This window comes from Martes martes, assembly GCF_963455335.1.
Source record: "Martes martes genome assembly, chromosome: 11".
Taxonomy (NCBI): Eukaryota; Metazoa; Chordata; class Mammalia; order Carnivora; family Mustelidae; genus Martes; species Martes martes.
The window spans coordinates 62,790,314-62,803,834 of NC_137899.1; the positions used below are offsets into that span (position 1 = coordinate 62,790,314).

The 13,521-nt window shown below is 51.7% G+C and overlaps 1 protein-coding gene across 1 annotated transcript in view; it reads right to left on the minus strand.

The window, feature by feature from the left end:
• Positions 1-8,238: 8,238 nt before the first annotated feature.
• The window catches only part of CRHR2 (corticotropin releasing hormone receptor 2), a 47,305-nt gene continuing 42,022 nt past the window's right edge, over positions 8,239-13,521 (minus strand). Inside the window, exons 10-13 of the mRNA XM_080818554.1 lie at positions 12,500-12,585; positions 12,201-12,336; positions 11,813-11,854; positions 8,239-10,405 (exon numbers count right to left, since the gene is read on the minus strand). Of these exons, the coding sequence (XP_080674680.1) occupies positions 10,265-10,405; positions 11,813-11,854; positions 12,201-12,336; positions 12,500-12,585 (405 nt within the window). The 3' untranslated portion in view covers positions 8,239-10,264. The remainder of the gene's footprint in view (positions 10,406-11,812; positions 11,855-12,200; positions 12,337-12,499; positions 12,586-13,521) is intronic.

The following is a 13,521-nucleotide window of genomic DNA, read 5'->3' on the forward strand; positions in this document are numbered from 1 at the left end:
TTGCCATTCGAACTGTTTGAGAGGAATGTTCCTGTCCTTGGCCTGAATTCTCATGTCCATGTGTGGTTCAGGCTCTGACACTACCTTTGGGTACAATCACCTTGGGCAATTTTGTATAAACAAAGCTGACGAGCCTTCACCATTGGAGAAACTTCATGTCCTCATTTAAAAAGAAAGAAGCAGCCCTCTGTCAGCAGAGCTTTAAGCAGATAGATGGACCTGTGTTGGGCCCAGCGGGGTGGCTGGCATTTGTGTTAAGTGGAAAAGGCCAATGGGAGAGCCAGTTCTGGCCTGATTTTTAAATCTAAGGCCACTCCAAGCTGGCTAGAGAGGAGATTGCAGAACTACAGCCCTGGACACTGGCTTGAGAGGCCGCAGTCCTCATCATGTGCAATTGGATTTCAAAGAGAAAGGGGTCTGTTTGAGTGAGCAAATGTCCGTCTACTGTGTGGGAGCCCGCACTCTGTAATGCGTGTGTTCGGGGCAGGGACAGTGTAGTCAAGATGAGCTGTGGGGGAGCCCTCACGCGGGGTTGTGGTTCCTTTTGGTGTTTTCCCTACCATTCTATTGTTGGGAACTTTCTTACCATGTGAAATGCTGGACTCATTGCTCCCTCAAAAGGACTTTCCCTTGAAAATGTGAATTTATAAGAACGTGTATCCAGTGAGGCAATTAGATAAGTGGGCAGGGTGGAGGGGCAAGTGTGCAGTGGGATTTCAGTTTCCCTGGGGGATTTCATGGAGCCACGAACTTATAGGATGGGGGGGCGGGCCTGTGCCGGACATAAAGTGCATTCTAGTTCCGACTCTTCCAGAATCTAGTTGTGATGGTCCTAGTGTAGCCTTCCGTGTCCCTGTCCCTAAGCCACAGCCTGAGCCTGAACCTAATGGAAATTTTGTGAGCGTGAGGCTGGGAAGAGAGAGCCCTTCTCTCTTTGGGAGCCAAAGCTTGTAATGTTCTGGACTTGGTACAGAAGTGAGCCTGTGTATTTTTCCAGACAGTGTCTGCATTTGTTATGTCTTAAAACTCAATCTCCAGCAATTAACGCAAAAACAGTTATGCTAACTGAAACAACTTAGCCTAATTAAAACCTTTTTTAGTTCATCAAAACCCACTGTTCGGCATCTGAGTGTGAGTTAATTGATAGATTAAGCGCAGTGAGCTTTTGGGAAAGGGAGGGAAAAAGCTTTAAAAAAAAATCCTTATTAACATTCTTTTAGAAATTGAGACCAGACCTTCCATTTTTTTCTCTAAAGAATTCTGGAGCAAGCTTGCAAACCTGACCTCTCGGTTAGTAACAGCTCCTCAGTGCCCATCCTGACTGCTTTTCCTCCTGTATGCCTCATTCAGACCATCAACTCCATGCTCCCTGGGTATTTAGAATCAGGCCCCCACCCTGGTCCCGCCATCACCATTTCCCCACTGGTTTATTTTAAGACTCTTACCTGAACTCTGTTTCACAACCTGTTTTCAACACAGCAGCCCAAGTGATCCCATTGGTCCTACAAATTCAGACTCAGTGGCTTTTCTTCTCATTCAAGAATCAAACCTGTGTGGTCTCCCCCATCTCCCTCCCCACCAAGCTACACACACACCCACACACCTGTGTGTTCTCCCTCATCTCCCTCCCCACCTACCTACACACACATACACGCCAGGCCTCGGCACTGACTTTTCCATCTGTCTGCAGTGCTTCCCGCCAGGACTGGATGCTCACAAGGACTCCCTCAGTTCTCAGGAATGAGGGCTCCCCAAATGATTCCACTTACAGTTTCAACCTTGAGCCATACCTTCCTCTCTCCATATTCAAACACATACACAATTTATATTTATATATAATGTATAATTTATATTATATTTGTATGATATATAATATATAATATATAATTTATATAATTTATAATTTATATATATATATACATTTATATGTCCCCTTTATCGGTTAATGCTGTATAGCATATTTTCCTTCTGTATCTTGTTTTTCACTCTCCACATCAGGATGTAGGTTCCACGAGGTCTGGGGTTTGGGTCTGTTTTGTTCATGGCTGTATGCCTGTGATGCCCAGAAGAGTGTGAGCACTCAGTAGATGCTCAACAAATATTTGACTTAAGAATGAATATTCTCCAGGGTGGCTCCCACATTCAGTGTTTGGATGTAAAAACTGGCTTACTTCGGAATGTCTATTCCCTAACGCATATACCTAACTCAGCTTTGGCTCAAAAGGCAGGTCTCCACTCAGGAAAAGCCTGGCAGTCACCGAGTCGTTCGTGCCGAGGCACGTTCACAAATTCAGTGTATTGTAGTGACCTTGATCGGGAACACCGACTCTCAGAACTCCGTGGAATATATCAGGGAATCCCCAGTTTGAGGAACTGTAGCTCATGTGTTGTGTGATTAAACTGTCTTTCATTGACACTATGAAAAGGGTGTTTTAAGGTCAAATATTTTTTAAGATGATTACTAAATTTTAAAGACTTTTAAGCCTTAAAAGTCTTTTTAAGATTTTTTAATCTTAGCTTTTTAAGATTATAACTTAATCTAGTTTTTTAAGATTATAACTAAAATGAAAGTAGTAAATTTAAAAATTCTTATAAAATCTATAGACTCTGAGAAGAAGTTCGAGGCAGAGAAACTCTAAGACTTCAAGGCCCTTTAGGGACAAGAGTTCCCAGGTCTGGGTTAGACTCCTTGAGAGGAATTGGAAGCTCAGGGTAGCCAGCATTTTTTTCTTTTTTTCTTTATAAGCTGAGTTTTTCTATATTGCTGGATTTTTAAGAGGCTTAAGTGAGAAAGTACATGGGAAAACATTTAGTCCAGTGTGCTATGCTGAGGCATGTGTCATGTTCCCTTCTTTCCTTTCTCCCTCCAAGTTCAGTGCAGTAACACATCTGGCCCTACTACGTGCACTGATTTGTGTACTGTTGTGGTTCATTCCACTGTGCTTTGGTAGAAGCTTCCTCTAGCAATCTCACTTAGAAAGCTCCTTCCTACCCGGCACCAAGAGGAGTCCCCCCAAGGGACTAAGACTGTATAAACACAGTGGTTTTCAGATTCATGCTTTGGAACCCTTTGTTCAAATGAAATCTCTCTTGGAACCCTGACATTTCCTGGGTACTGGCAGTTCAGGGCAGGGGCAGACAAGGCTCTGGCCAGAGACCCAACCTACATACAGTAGGTGGTGCAGGAAAGGCAGAGCTGCGTCCTGCAGGGGAGAGGTGGACCGAGCAGGAGACGCAGTGAGCTGAGGGCCTTGTGTGCCAGGGAAGGAAGGAAGGAAGGCGGGAGAAGGGCCCTCCCGGATGAGCAGCGCTCCTGGAGCCTGTTAAAAGTGTGAAATCACACCCCCTGGGACTACGTTTCAGGAGGTCTGGAGTGGGCTCAGAAGCATGTGTGATGCAGAGTGTGCGCTGCCTCTAACACAGGCAGGCTTGAGCTCTGCCCATGTAGGTGCTCTTTAATTAGCTCCATGAGAGTGTCTTTATTTCATCTTGAGGTCATGGGCTTTTAAACTTGGGTCTGTGGTTCTTTTGAGGATTTCTGTAAAAATTTTCTGCACTATTTAATGTGTAATATTTGCACATTTCATATGTTTATATTTTTCTAGGTAGGGAAAGAATCCACATTTCTAAGGAAGGGCCTTTTCTCTTCATTCCTTCAGATAGAAATGTTGAGGGAAACAAAGGCAGGAAGAATATGACTAAGAATCATATACAACATGGGACCCACTGATGCACATCTGAGACACGTAGAATGTGACCTTCTTCAAGGGTCTCATGATTCATGTTTTACTAGATAAGAAAGTGTAAACTTATCTTGACAACAGCCAGACCTCCAAGGTTCTGTAAAGCTTACTTTCAACATACACAAAAGAGATTTGGCCCTAACCCCCACTAAGTACAAAGTATATATTAGACACTCCTTACACTCACAAGTGCAGTTCTTTCTGCCTGTGGGTCCTGTACCCGTGCTTTACTAAAAGCACCTTTTTGCACTGTGAAATGTCTCCGGAATTCTTTCTTGAGCTTCATGCTCGATGATCCCGTATCATAAAGACTTTAACACTTAGTAGGTGTGCAGTGTTGAGGGTATGGAGTGGGGGATAGCCCAGAATCTGTTTCAAACCGAGGACTGAGGTGGGTGTGGAGACACAGGGCTGGGGGAGTCCATGAGCTTGGGGACTAGAGGCACAGACTCCGTATTGCATGCTTTGGAAGGCCCCAGAAGGATAAACTATTTGGGCCAAGCTGGAGGAATAAGGAAAGGGTCTATCCCTCATGGGTCCACCACCAGCCTTCTCCAGAGGACACGGAGACCAGAACTGGGGGGAGCAGGAAGAAATGACAAGTCTTTGAATTTCTCTGTCTTCTTGGGCAGAGGAGCCTCCATGGGGATCCGTGATGTTGGTTTGTTCCTCACATGCGGTTGGGCCTCAGAGAGCCAGAGAAGGCTTCACTTGGTGCCAGGCAGAACTAATTATGAAGCACAATTAATTACTTTCTTGTTTTCACAGCAGAAACAGAGGGACGGTTTTCTTCCAGAGCTGATGCCTCTTCCTGCTTACTCATTTGCCCAGCCAGCAGTTATCAAAGACTGGAAGCAGGACTTGGCTTCAGAAGGTCTCCCTGCTTGGGCTCCCTTTCCAAAGTGCAGTAGCTAACATTCTAAAATGTCTGGGGCCCTGGCTTTCATCGTTCATTTATCCAGGCAGTTCATTCTTCTGTGGTCCCTGCTGTGTTGTCAGACAAATGCGAGGTTTAAGCAGGGTGATCATAAAGTCAGTTGTCTAAGCCAGGACATGTGGTTGGGAGAAGTGCTTCCACTCCCCAGGGATAGGACTGTGGGCTCAACCCTAGACAGTGGGGGCACAGGTCTGGTCCCCTACCTCCACCCAGTAGGAAGACAGTGCCCATTGAGGCATAGGGCCCCATGGTGTGAGATTAATAGGCGGACACCTGCAGGGAGTCTTGGAAGAATGGAGAGGCTCTCCTCCTCCAATTTTCTGCTTGCACGTGGAGAGGGGATGCCCTCAGGCTTGGCCTGGCCCTCGGCTCTGGTGGTGGTGGGGTATGGAGCCAGAGAATGGATTTTCCCCCACTGTAAAGCTAATAGATCTCTGGGATTCTTTGTACTTTTGGTCTGTTCTACTAGTACTGGACTCTAGCCTATGAGTTACCAGTTCTAGGTGGAACAAATGTGAAAGGCCAGTTTATTCAATGAATGTTTCTAGAGCTCCTACTGGGTGCAGAGCTCTTGCTGTGGACATAAGTGGCAACACAGGCCTTGAGCAATTCCAGCCTGGCAGTGGAGCCTGGCATGGTCTGCCGTATGGGTTCCCAGGTGGGACTTGTCTGACCAACGCTGGTAGGAAGGCTTCCTGGAAGAGGGACTCTTAGGTCCTGTAGAATGGACAGGATTCACTAGATGGAGTCTACTGTGGTGGTTCTGTGGGGCGGGAAGCATGCCGCAGATCTGTGGGAGGGTTTCAGGCTCAGAGCAAAGAAATCCCTACCAACAGTATCCGGGGTAAACTCAGTCAGCATGGGGCAGGGACCTCAGCATGCTCTCAGCCCATCCCTCCTGCTAACTAACATCTCTGAGGGGGGTGGCTTCCTCTGGAGAATTATTGGCATTTCCGGGGCAGAGCTGGAAACCGTAATCAGCATATTGCTGAACACTCTTACATGTTTTGTACCTGCCTCTTTCTTCCTGCTCCAGCTGCCTTCTCTTAGAGGTTTACGGAAAGGTAGGTCAGGTCACTCACCTTCCCTTTCTATAGTAGTAGTAGTAGTAGTAGTAGTAGTAATAGTAGTACTAGTAGTGTGTCTGTGTTGGAAAGAAGAGACAAGATGTTTCTTGTTCAGTTCAGTGGCTCCCGCACCAGACAGCAACAGAAACACCTGAGGGTCTTGTGAACATGTAGATTTCTATATCCCTCCCCAGTCTGGAGATAAAGGTTTCCAAGGTCTGCTCTCAAAGAGCAGCCGCGTTGGTTCTGATGAGCCAGCCAGGTGTGTTCTCAGAGCCCCTGGCCAGGGTCCCTGGCTGGAGGCACAGCTCTTTTCCACACACCTCTCCCAGATCCTGGCTGAAGTGTCACTTCAGGAAAGGACTCCCCTTGTGCCTTGCAGCCCCCAGGCACACCCTATGTCAGCCTCAGACACGTGAAGGGGCGACCTTTTGAGTGACAGCCCCCCTTTCCAGCCTGTCACCTCACTGCCCATGCACCCCATCTGCCCATGGCGCTCTGAAGATGCTCCGGAAGAAAGAGCAGCAAACACTGGGCTCCTTTTCCAGTTCTGTCTGTCTCTGTGGCAGTCCGGGCTGCCCAGGACTATGGGAAATGGGCAGGGACTAGGGGAGGGCAGCTGAGGTTCTTGTGTCCCCCAAACCTTGTCTGGCTTGAGGCCACCACAGGCGTGGTCTGAGCTGTGGAAAGTGCAGGGAGCTGAGGAAAGTGCCAGCCTCAGAACCTGACTTGTTTTCGGTCCTTAGGCCTGACCCTCTCCTCACCACAGCAGACAGAAACGGACACTGGCAGATCCAGCCAGGCAGGGACGCAGAGAACCTCCTTCCTCCTGCTTTTCCCTGGTGCCCTTGGGGAGCTATTTCTTCTCAAGTGGATGCTGAGTTTCTTGGAACAGGAACCTTGTGTTACTTGTGCTGTTACTTCCCTATGTGGTGTGCAGTGGTGCTCAGTAAATGGGGCACGACTCTGGCTGATGGACGCTTGTGCATTTGGTGGCGGGGTGCCCCTCTGCATGTCCCCAGGCATCTCGGTGTCCATCTGGGCTTCCCTCTGCGGCTCTCAGAGTGTTGGCCTCCACATCTGTGAGTCCCTGTGTATGTCTCCTGCTACGTATGTCCACATGTTGGTAGTCAGTTTCCATGAGCCTTTTTTTTCTCCTCAAGGTCCATTTTCCCTTCTGCTAGTCAGCCTCATCCACAGGAGAGCAGGGCGCTTGCAGCTTCAGGCCTCAGGTGGAACCTTCACCATAGACCCTCCAGCAGAGACACATCTCACGCTCCATGCCACTGGCACAGAGGCCCCACACCTGCCGCGCCTGCGGGCCTCCTTGCCTTCTGCAGGCTCGGACCCCAGCGGGCACCTCAGAGCACCACTTTGAGTACAGGCCAGGGGGTTGGAGCCGTGCAGGGTCGGGGCTCTGTGGCCGCTCGGTCCGAGTGGGGCCAGAAGGCCGGGCTGAGGAATCCCCTTGAGTGGGGCCAGAAGGCCGGGCTGAGGAATCCCCTTGAGGTCTCAAGCCCTCCTCAGCTTTATAAATGAGGGCACGAAAGGGCCCTGAGGGGTCTGGGTGCCAGAACCTAACTCCTAAGGAGGAGTGTCTGCCAACAAGGCCACTTTGCAGGAAAGCCCGCTCAGCAAGGGACTGTCCACGCTGAGGCAGCTGCTCACGAGGCCTGGCTTGGCTGTGAGGAACCTCACGAGGTTCCCCAGCGGGAGACCCACAGAGGGCCTCCTGGCTCTGCTGGCATTTCACAGCCAGAGGCCGGGCTGGGGGCCTGACCGAGGGCCCCAGGGGTGCAGGGGTGAGGGGATACGTGTCAGTCAGCGCAGGACCAACGAGGGGCCTTCTCTGAACTGAAGCAGGAACAGGCCACACTGCCTGCTGAGCAGAGGCTCGTGACTTGGCTGCTCTGCCAGCTGGGAACTGGGGCCGTGGGGCGAGGAGCCGCATCTGAGGAGCAGCGATGAGGGGCCGGGGCCTGGCACTACTGTGATGAGCACTGAGCTCCTCGCTCCACCGGCAACGATGCTAATGCAAGCAGCGGTACACTGCCTCTGAGCACCAGGGAGCCTTTACAAGGCTCATGAGAGTTAGTCCTGTGTCTCTAGAATGTACAGAGTCAGGGAGCCCCCTCCCTTCCCGCCAACAGAAGCAAAGCAGGGGGCCCGGCCACAGGTCCCTCAGGTGCAGCGCCCAGCCATGAACCTCCCCCCAGCTCAGCTGCCCCTGGTGAAGGGTGGCAGGAGTGCCTGCCCCGGGTAGCCAAGCCTTTGGCAAGTCAAATGGTTTTCAGTTCATTTCTTTCAGCCACATTTAAAGAGGACTTAATTAAGTGGTGGGCTGACACATAATTTTTGATGATAGATCACTATGCAGTTTTGGGCATATGTCTCAGAAGGAGGTCAGGGACCAGAGTGATATCTACTTATTTATGTGAAAAGGCTTCTCATTCTCAGCATGTGAAGCTATAAAAATGAAAAAGAAAGAAAAGATGCTGAGTCCTGATTTATTCCAGCAATAAATATTCACCCACGGATTCATGAACAATTAAATTCCTATCCATTCCATTAAGATGTGCTTTCAATAGATTCTCCTTTTTAGGTTTAACATTTGCCTTACAAGAACTTTAAGTGTCTGTGTTGTATTAATCAATTGTATCCTATATTTTATATCAAAAATAGTTGTGGTAACTCAATCCAGAAGACTTCTTTTTTTTAATCTCTCACAAATTTTAGTTACAGAAAATTAAATATTTCTATTTCAATTTCCAAATACATTTTGTGGCAGAGAAGTAGGAGAAGGTGATCAAGGAAAGACTTTAAACCATAAAAACACTGCCTTAGTATAAAATCCTATGGGGGAAATGGAATGAAGATACAAGTTCCAAGAAAGAAGGGACAATGTAAAATTTCCAGCTGTTGAGGAAGAGCTGGTTAGCTTGTTTTTTTCAAACAGAAGAGCCTGGCTATTAAATCACGGCTGTGTTTGGATTCTTAGTGATGTATTTTAAAGTGTTTTGGCAGTTTTATTTTAAAATGTAAATATTTGCCAAAAGCCAGAAATCACCTCTCGCCAATTTAAAAATCTAAAACAATATTAGATGTCAACTGAAGAATATACAAGATGGGATAATTATTTAAAAAAATATGTTGGTGGTATTCCTAGAGCAAAAGCTCTTTTGAACCCCGACCTGATGGCCTCTGCCTCCTCTTGTCCACTCCAACCCTCTCCTGGAAATGTCCTGTGGTATTGTTCGTGGATACTGTGGGGCGTGGTCTATACCTGCTTCTGGATTTCAGACACTGGCTTTGGGACGGGCTGTGGCGTGCTGGGTGAGCTGCCCCTCTCCTCTGTGCTGAATTAAACTGCTGTTGGTAGGAGAGGAGGGGTAGAGACTGTCTTGGGGGAATAAGGAAGGGACAGGCTGGCAGACACACAGGTCAGAGAGGAGAACCAGCCCTAGGCCAGGGCTGTGGGCTCTGCAAATGAGAATGGATCCAGCTCCCCATCCTTGGCCACAGCACCCCTTCGTATGCCTGGCTGACTTGACCTGAGGAAAGGCTGTTTCCACAGAGGCATGGTTTATTTCACAGAGAGCCGACATGTTTCTGAAGGGGAGGCTGAAATGAAGCCTAGTCTAAAGTGGGAGGTGGGAGATTCATTCCAATCACCAAAGACCTAGTTGGTTTTCTACTCCTTGCCCCCGGCCACCATGCTTCTCCTCCTCGTTTCATCTGCACTATGTATCTGGTTGGCTTAAAAGCATAGGGTTATCCTAGCTGCACCTTCCTCTTCTCATGTCCCTCCCCAAGGCCCTGAGTCTGTGGACTAGGTTGAGAAAAGCTCTCCTGGGACAGGAAGCAGCATCTTTTCCAGGACCCAGGGACAGGAGGATGGCTGGGGACGGGCAGAGAGATGGCCTGCTCTGGGGTGGCGTGTAGGTGAGAGCCCCTGGGAGGAAACCAAACTAATTCCTTGCTTCTGTGTCCCGCCCCCTTCACTGCAGAGGCCAGCCTGAGCTGGGAGGCAGAAGGCAGGGAGCAGGGAGCAAGGCCGGATGTCACCCTGTTGTTGGTGGGAAAGCCCACACAGAATGGGGAGTCCCCACTCTGCCATGAATGAGTTGTGTGACTTGGACAGGCCCTTCCTGGTGCTGGGCCTCAGTTTCCTTGCCTGTGAGTGGGGCTATAGTGAGCATGCCGGGAGAGAGGCTGATGTGGGCAAATGCCTGAAGAAATGTGACCCGCTCTTCTGCGGGAATAGGTGTCTCTGTGACATCCCTCTGCTCCCTCTGCACTGAGACATTGTGCCTAGCGGGCCTGGCTCCTGAGAGCCTCGTGCGGCCTGCTGCTGCACACCTCCCTCTAGTAGGGCTGGCCAGCTGATCTCTCCCCTCCCTTGCGCCCCCACCAGGGCCTGAGCGGCAGGGTGGCAAAGTGAACCCAGAGAGAGGCACCCCACGGGATAGGGAAGCTGTCCTGATGGTGAGTGATGAGCGAGCGGGGTGATGGGGGGCTCACAGGGCGGCCGTCTGCTTGCTGCTGTGGAAGCTGATCCGTGTGGGCGACGTGGGGATGGACATGGCCCGGGCCACAGGCACTCGGAGGGAGTGATGGTCCTGCCAGCGGTGCCACCTTTTCCTCACAGCTGAGCGCACCTGTGAGGGAGGCAGCGGCTCAGCAGGGCCTGCAGGCACCAATCCCAGAACCAGGAGCCTTCTCTCCGCCTCCTGCCCCTTGCAGGGCCCTTAAAGGGAGGGAGGCTGCGGTGCCCTCCCGACCACCACTGTCATACCCAGGTAGGCACTGGCTGGTTCCAAAAGCAGGTCCTTCCCCTGAAGCCATTAGCCTCTGAAGCTCCTGCCCTCTGTTCTCACCCCTGTCCTGGAGAAACTCCCTGCTCACCCCTTCTTGGGGTGCACTGCCCTCCCTGCCCCCTCCCTCTGCCATCTCCTCTTTATGGTGGGACCCAAGCCCCAGCTTTGAACATCTGCTTCTGGCTCTCCTGGCGTCTGGAAAGCTGTGCGCTCTCACATACTTGGCATCCCTGTCCCTCCTGAAAGCCCTTCCTCCAGCCTCCTCCCCCAGCGGACAGCCCCTGCCTCACTGGCCATAGCCCATAGTGTGCGCTGCTGAGACAGAAAGTCAAGCTAACAGTTCCAGTCATTTCAAAACCTGATGGTGGCCGGTGCCTTATTATTCTCATTGGTATTGCAACTAAAGGATTTTTCTGCAAAATGGGTGGTGTCCCCCACATGCTAGCCTAGCACAGGGCTGACCAGAATAAATGCCCCAGAGTCACTGCGTTTTCTTTGAAAGCTTTCTCCCTGCCCTCCAGCCCAGGCCAGTCTCCACTGTCGGCCTTGCCCATGTCGGGGTCTGCTTTGATTGACAGAGACCCAGGTGGGCAGAGAGTGGCGCTCTCTGCAGAGGCAGGGGAAGTGTCTCAGGATGGCACTGGCCATCTCAGGATGGCACTTACCTTGAGTGTTTGGAAGCTCTCAGGACCTGGGGCTGTGTCTACTCTTGGCCCCATAACCCACTGTGGGTCCTCACCCAGCACAGGCCGGTGTGAGCCTCTGTCCCAAGCTGCTTATGCTGAGATTCTGAGCTGTGTGAGCTAAGCAGCCTGTCTCCAGTACCTTGTTCCCTGGTGTTGGCCCCAAGCTGTGTGATCTGTTCCGTGGTGGGGGAATGTGCTGGTGTCTCTCCTGCTCCCTGCGTCCATAAAGGCCTGGATGCGCGGCTCACACCTGACTCACTCCTGCAATGCCTCCCTGTTACCAGTGGTGTTCCAGCATCTGTCTCCAGTGAGACCCTGCAGCCAGGGCTCCCCGCTCACCCATCTCTCCAAGTGCCTTTGTGAAGTGCGAAGGGGACCTTCTAAACTGGTTGGAGACCCTCAGGCAGGATTCCTGTTTCCCAAATCTTGGTGGTTTCTCCGGCCATCCCCTCCCCTGTCCAGGGCAGAGCTGAGCAGAGTCAGGGACCCCGGGGCCTCCCTAAAGACTGGGTGGCTCCCCTGAGCTGGGAACTGAGGACCGCCCCGGAGCCTGGCCTCCTACCTCTCCATTGAAGAAGCAGTAGAAGACAGACACAAAGAAACCCTGGAAAGGAAGGAGGGAGGATCAGTGACCTGCTTGGGGAGCGACTCTGCAAGGACAGCTGGGAATACCTGGGCCCAGAGGCTCCGAGCTCGGGGGCAGCCCACCCTCACGGTACGGGAGTCCTGGGGCTCACTGCGAGTGACAGGCTGTCAAAACCCCTCAGAACAGGCACTGGGCCACCAGCAGGTGCAGGCTAGGGTGATAGAGACCCAGTTGTGGGTGAGCCCGCCTGACCCCCGGGGTGGGGGTGCCACGGCCCAGGGCTGGGGTTCTATTTCAGTGTGAACCGTGTCCCCTGTGAGGTCTCTGTGAGGACACCGGTGCCCCATCTGGTCTCGTACCCCACCTGGAACGACTGCAGGAAGGAGTTGAAATAGATGAACACGATCTGCGACAGGTCGTCCTCCCCAGGGTTGACGAAGAAGAGCATGTAGGTGATACCCAGGAGGGGCAGGAGAACCAGGGTGGCCTTTACCGCCTTCCTAGGGGGGTGACAGGGCGACAAAGCTGGTCTGAGCCCACACTGCCAGCTGGGCCTCACTCAGGTGCCGAGCAAGCTCCCTGGTTGAGGCCTGTGAGGGTTTGGAGGGCCCGGCCTAGATGCCTCATTTCTGCCCTCGGGGGGTTAAGACACCTGTCATTCACCTGTACTGGATTGTCTCCGATGTCGTGGATGCTCGCAATTTTGTCATGAGGATCCTGACGATGTTGAAAAGAAATACAAAATTGATCTGGAGGGAGGGAAGGCAAAAAAGGAAGGACCGTGAGGTAGGGAATGAACTGAGAGGCAGCCACTCCCCCCCATAACCCACTGAATCTCATGTCCCATGCACACATCCATCCCACCTGTCACCCCAGTCCCTGCCTGCGGTCCCAAGGCCTCTGCTTCTCCCTCATTGGGATGGGCAGAATTCCCCCTTCCCGGAGGGCTCCAGGGCTGGCTTCTCCACCTCCAGACCCCGGGGGGAAAAGCGGCCTTGGAGATAGGGACCAAGGACACCAAGGTCACTTCTCTTGAGGCACAGCTCCTCAGAAAGTCCCCCAACACCTCCCCCCCTTGGGGAAGCCACAGGAGTTGGCGAGGCCTCTGACCCAGTCCCTTGCCCTGCCTGCTATAGGGTCTTCCCCTTGTCAATTGAGGGCTCCCCTTGAGGTCCTGCTTCCCTGGGGGAATGGACTTGGCCAGAAGGAGTGACTAATCCCTTACCGTCCCTCCCTTGCCCCCCAGGAAAACACTTCCCAGGCACATCTGAGACAATGAAGATGAATGGGCTGCTGGGCTGGCTCCAGGGCTCCTGGAAGAGCCTCATTTATCTTCGTTTCAAGCCTTTTGTTGGTGCCAGAGCTGACACACCCAGTCTCTTTCCAGGACCTGCCCGGGCCACCCCAGCCAGGCTCGTGCTGTGGATGGTCACCGTGGGCCTGCCAGTGTCCCGTCCATCTGCGCCAGCTTGTCTGCGTGACTGTGTGCTGCCCTCCAAACACTTCTGGTGGGTGGGTGGGGTCTGTCTCTGCTTGTGTGAGTGTGTGCATACGAGAGCCTGCGAATCTGGGGATGTGGGCATGCCAGGGTTTCTCTACAACTATCTCCAAACGTGAGCAGACAGGAAAGAGAGATTCTCTTCCTTGGGAGTCTCTCCCGAGGAAGTGCCCATGGGTCAGAGAGC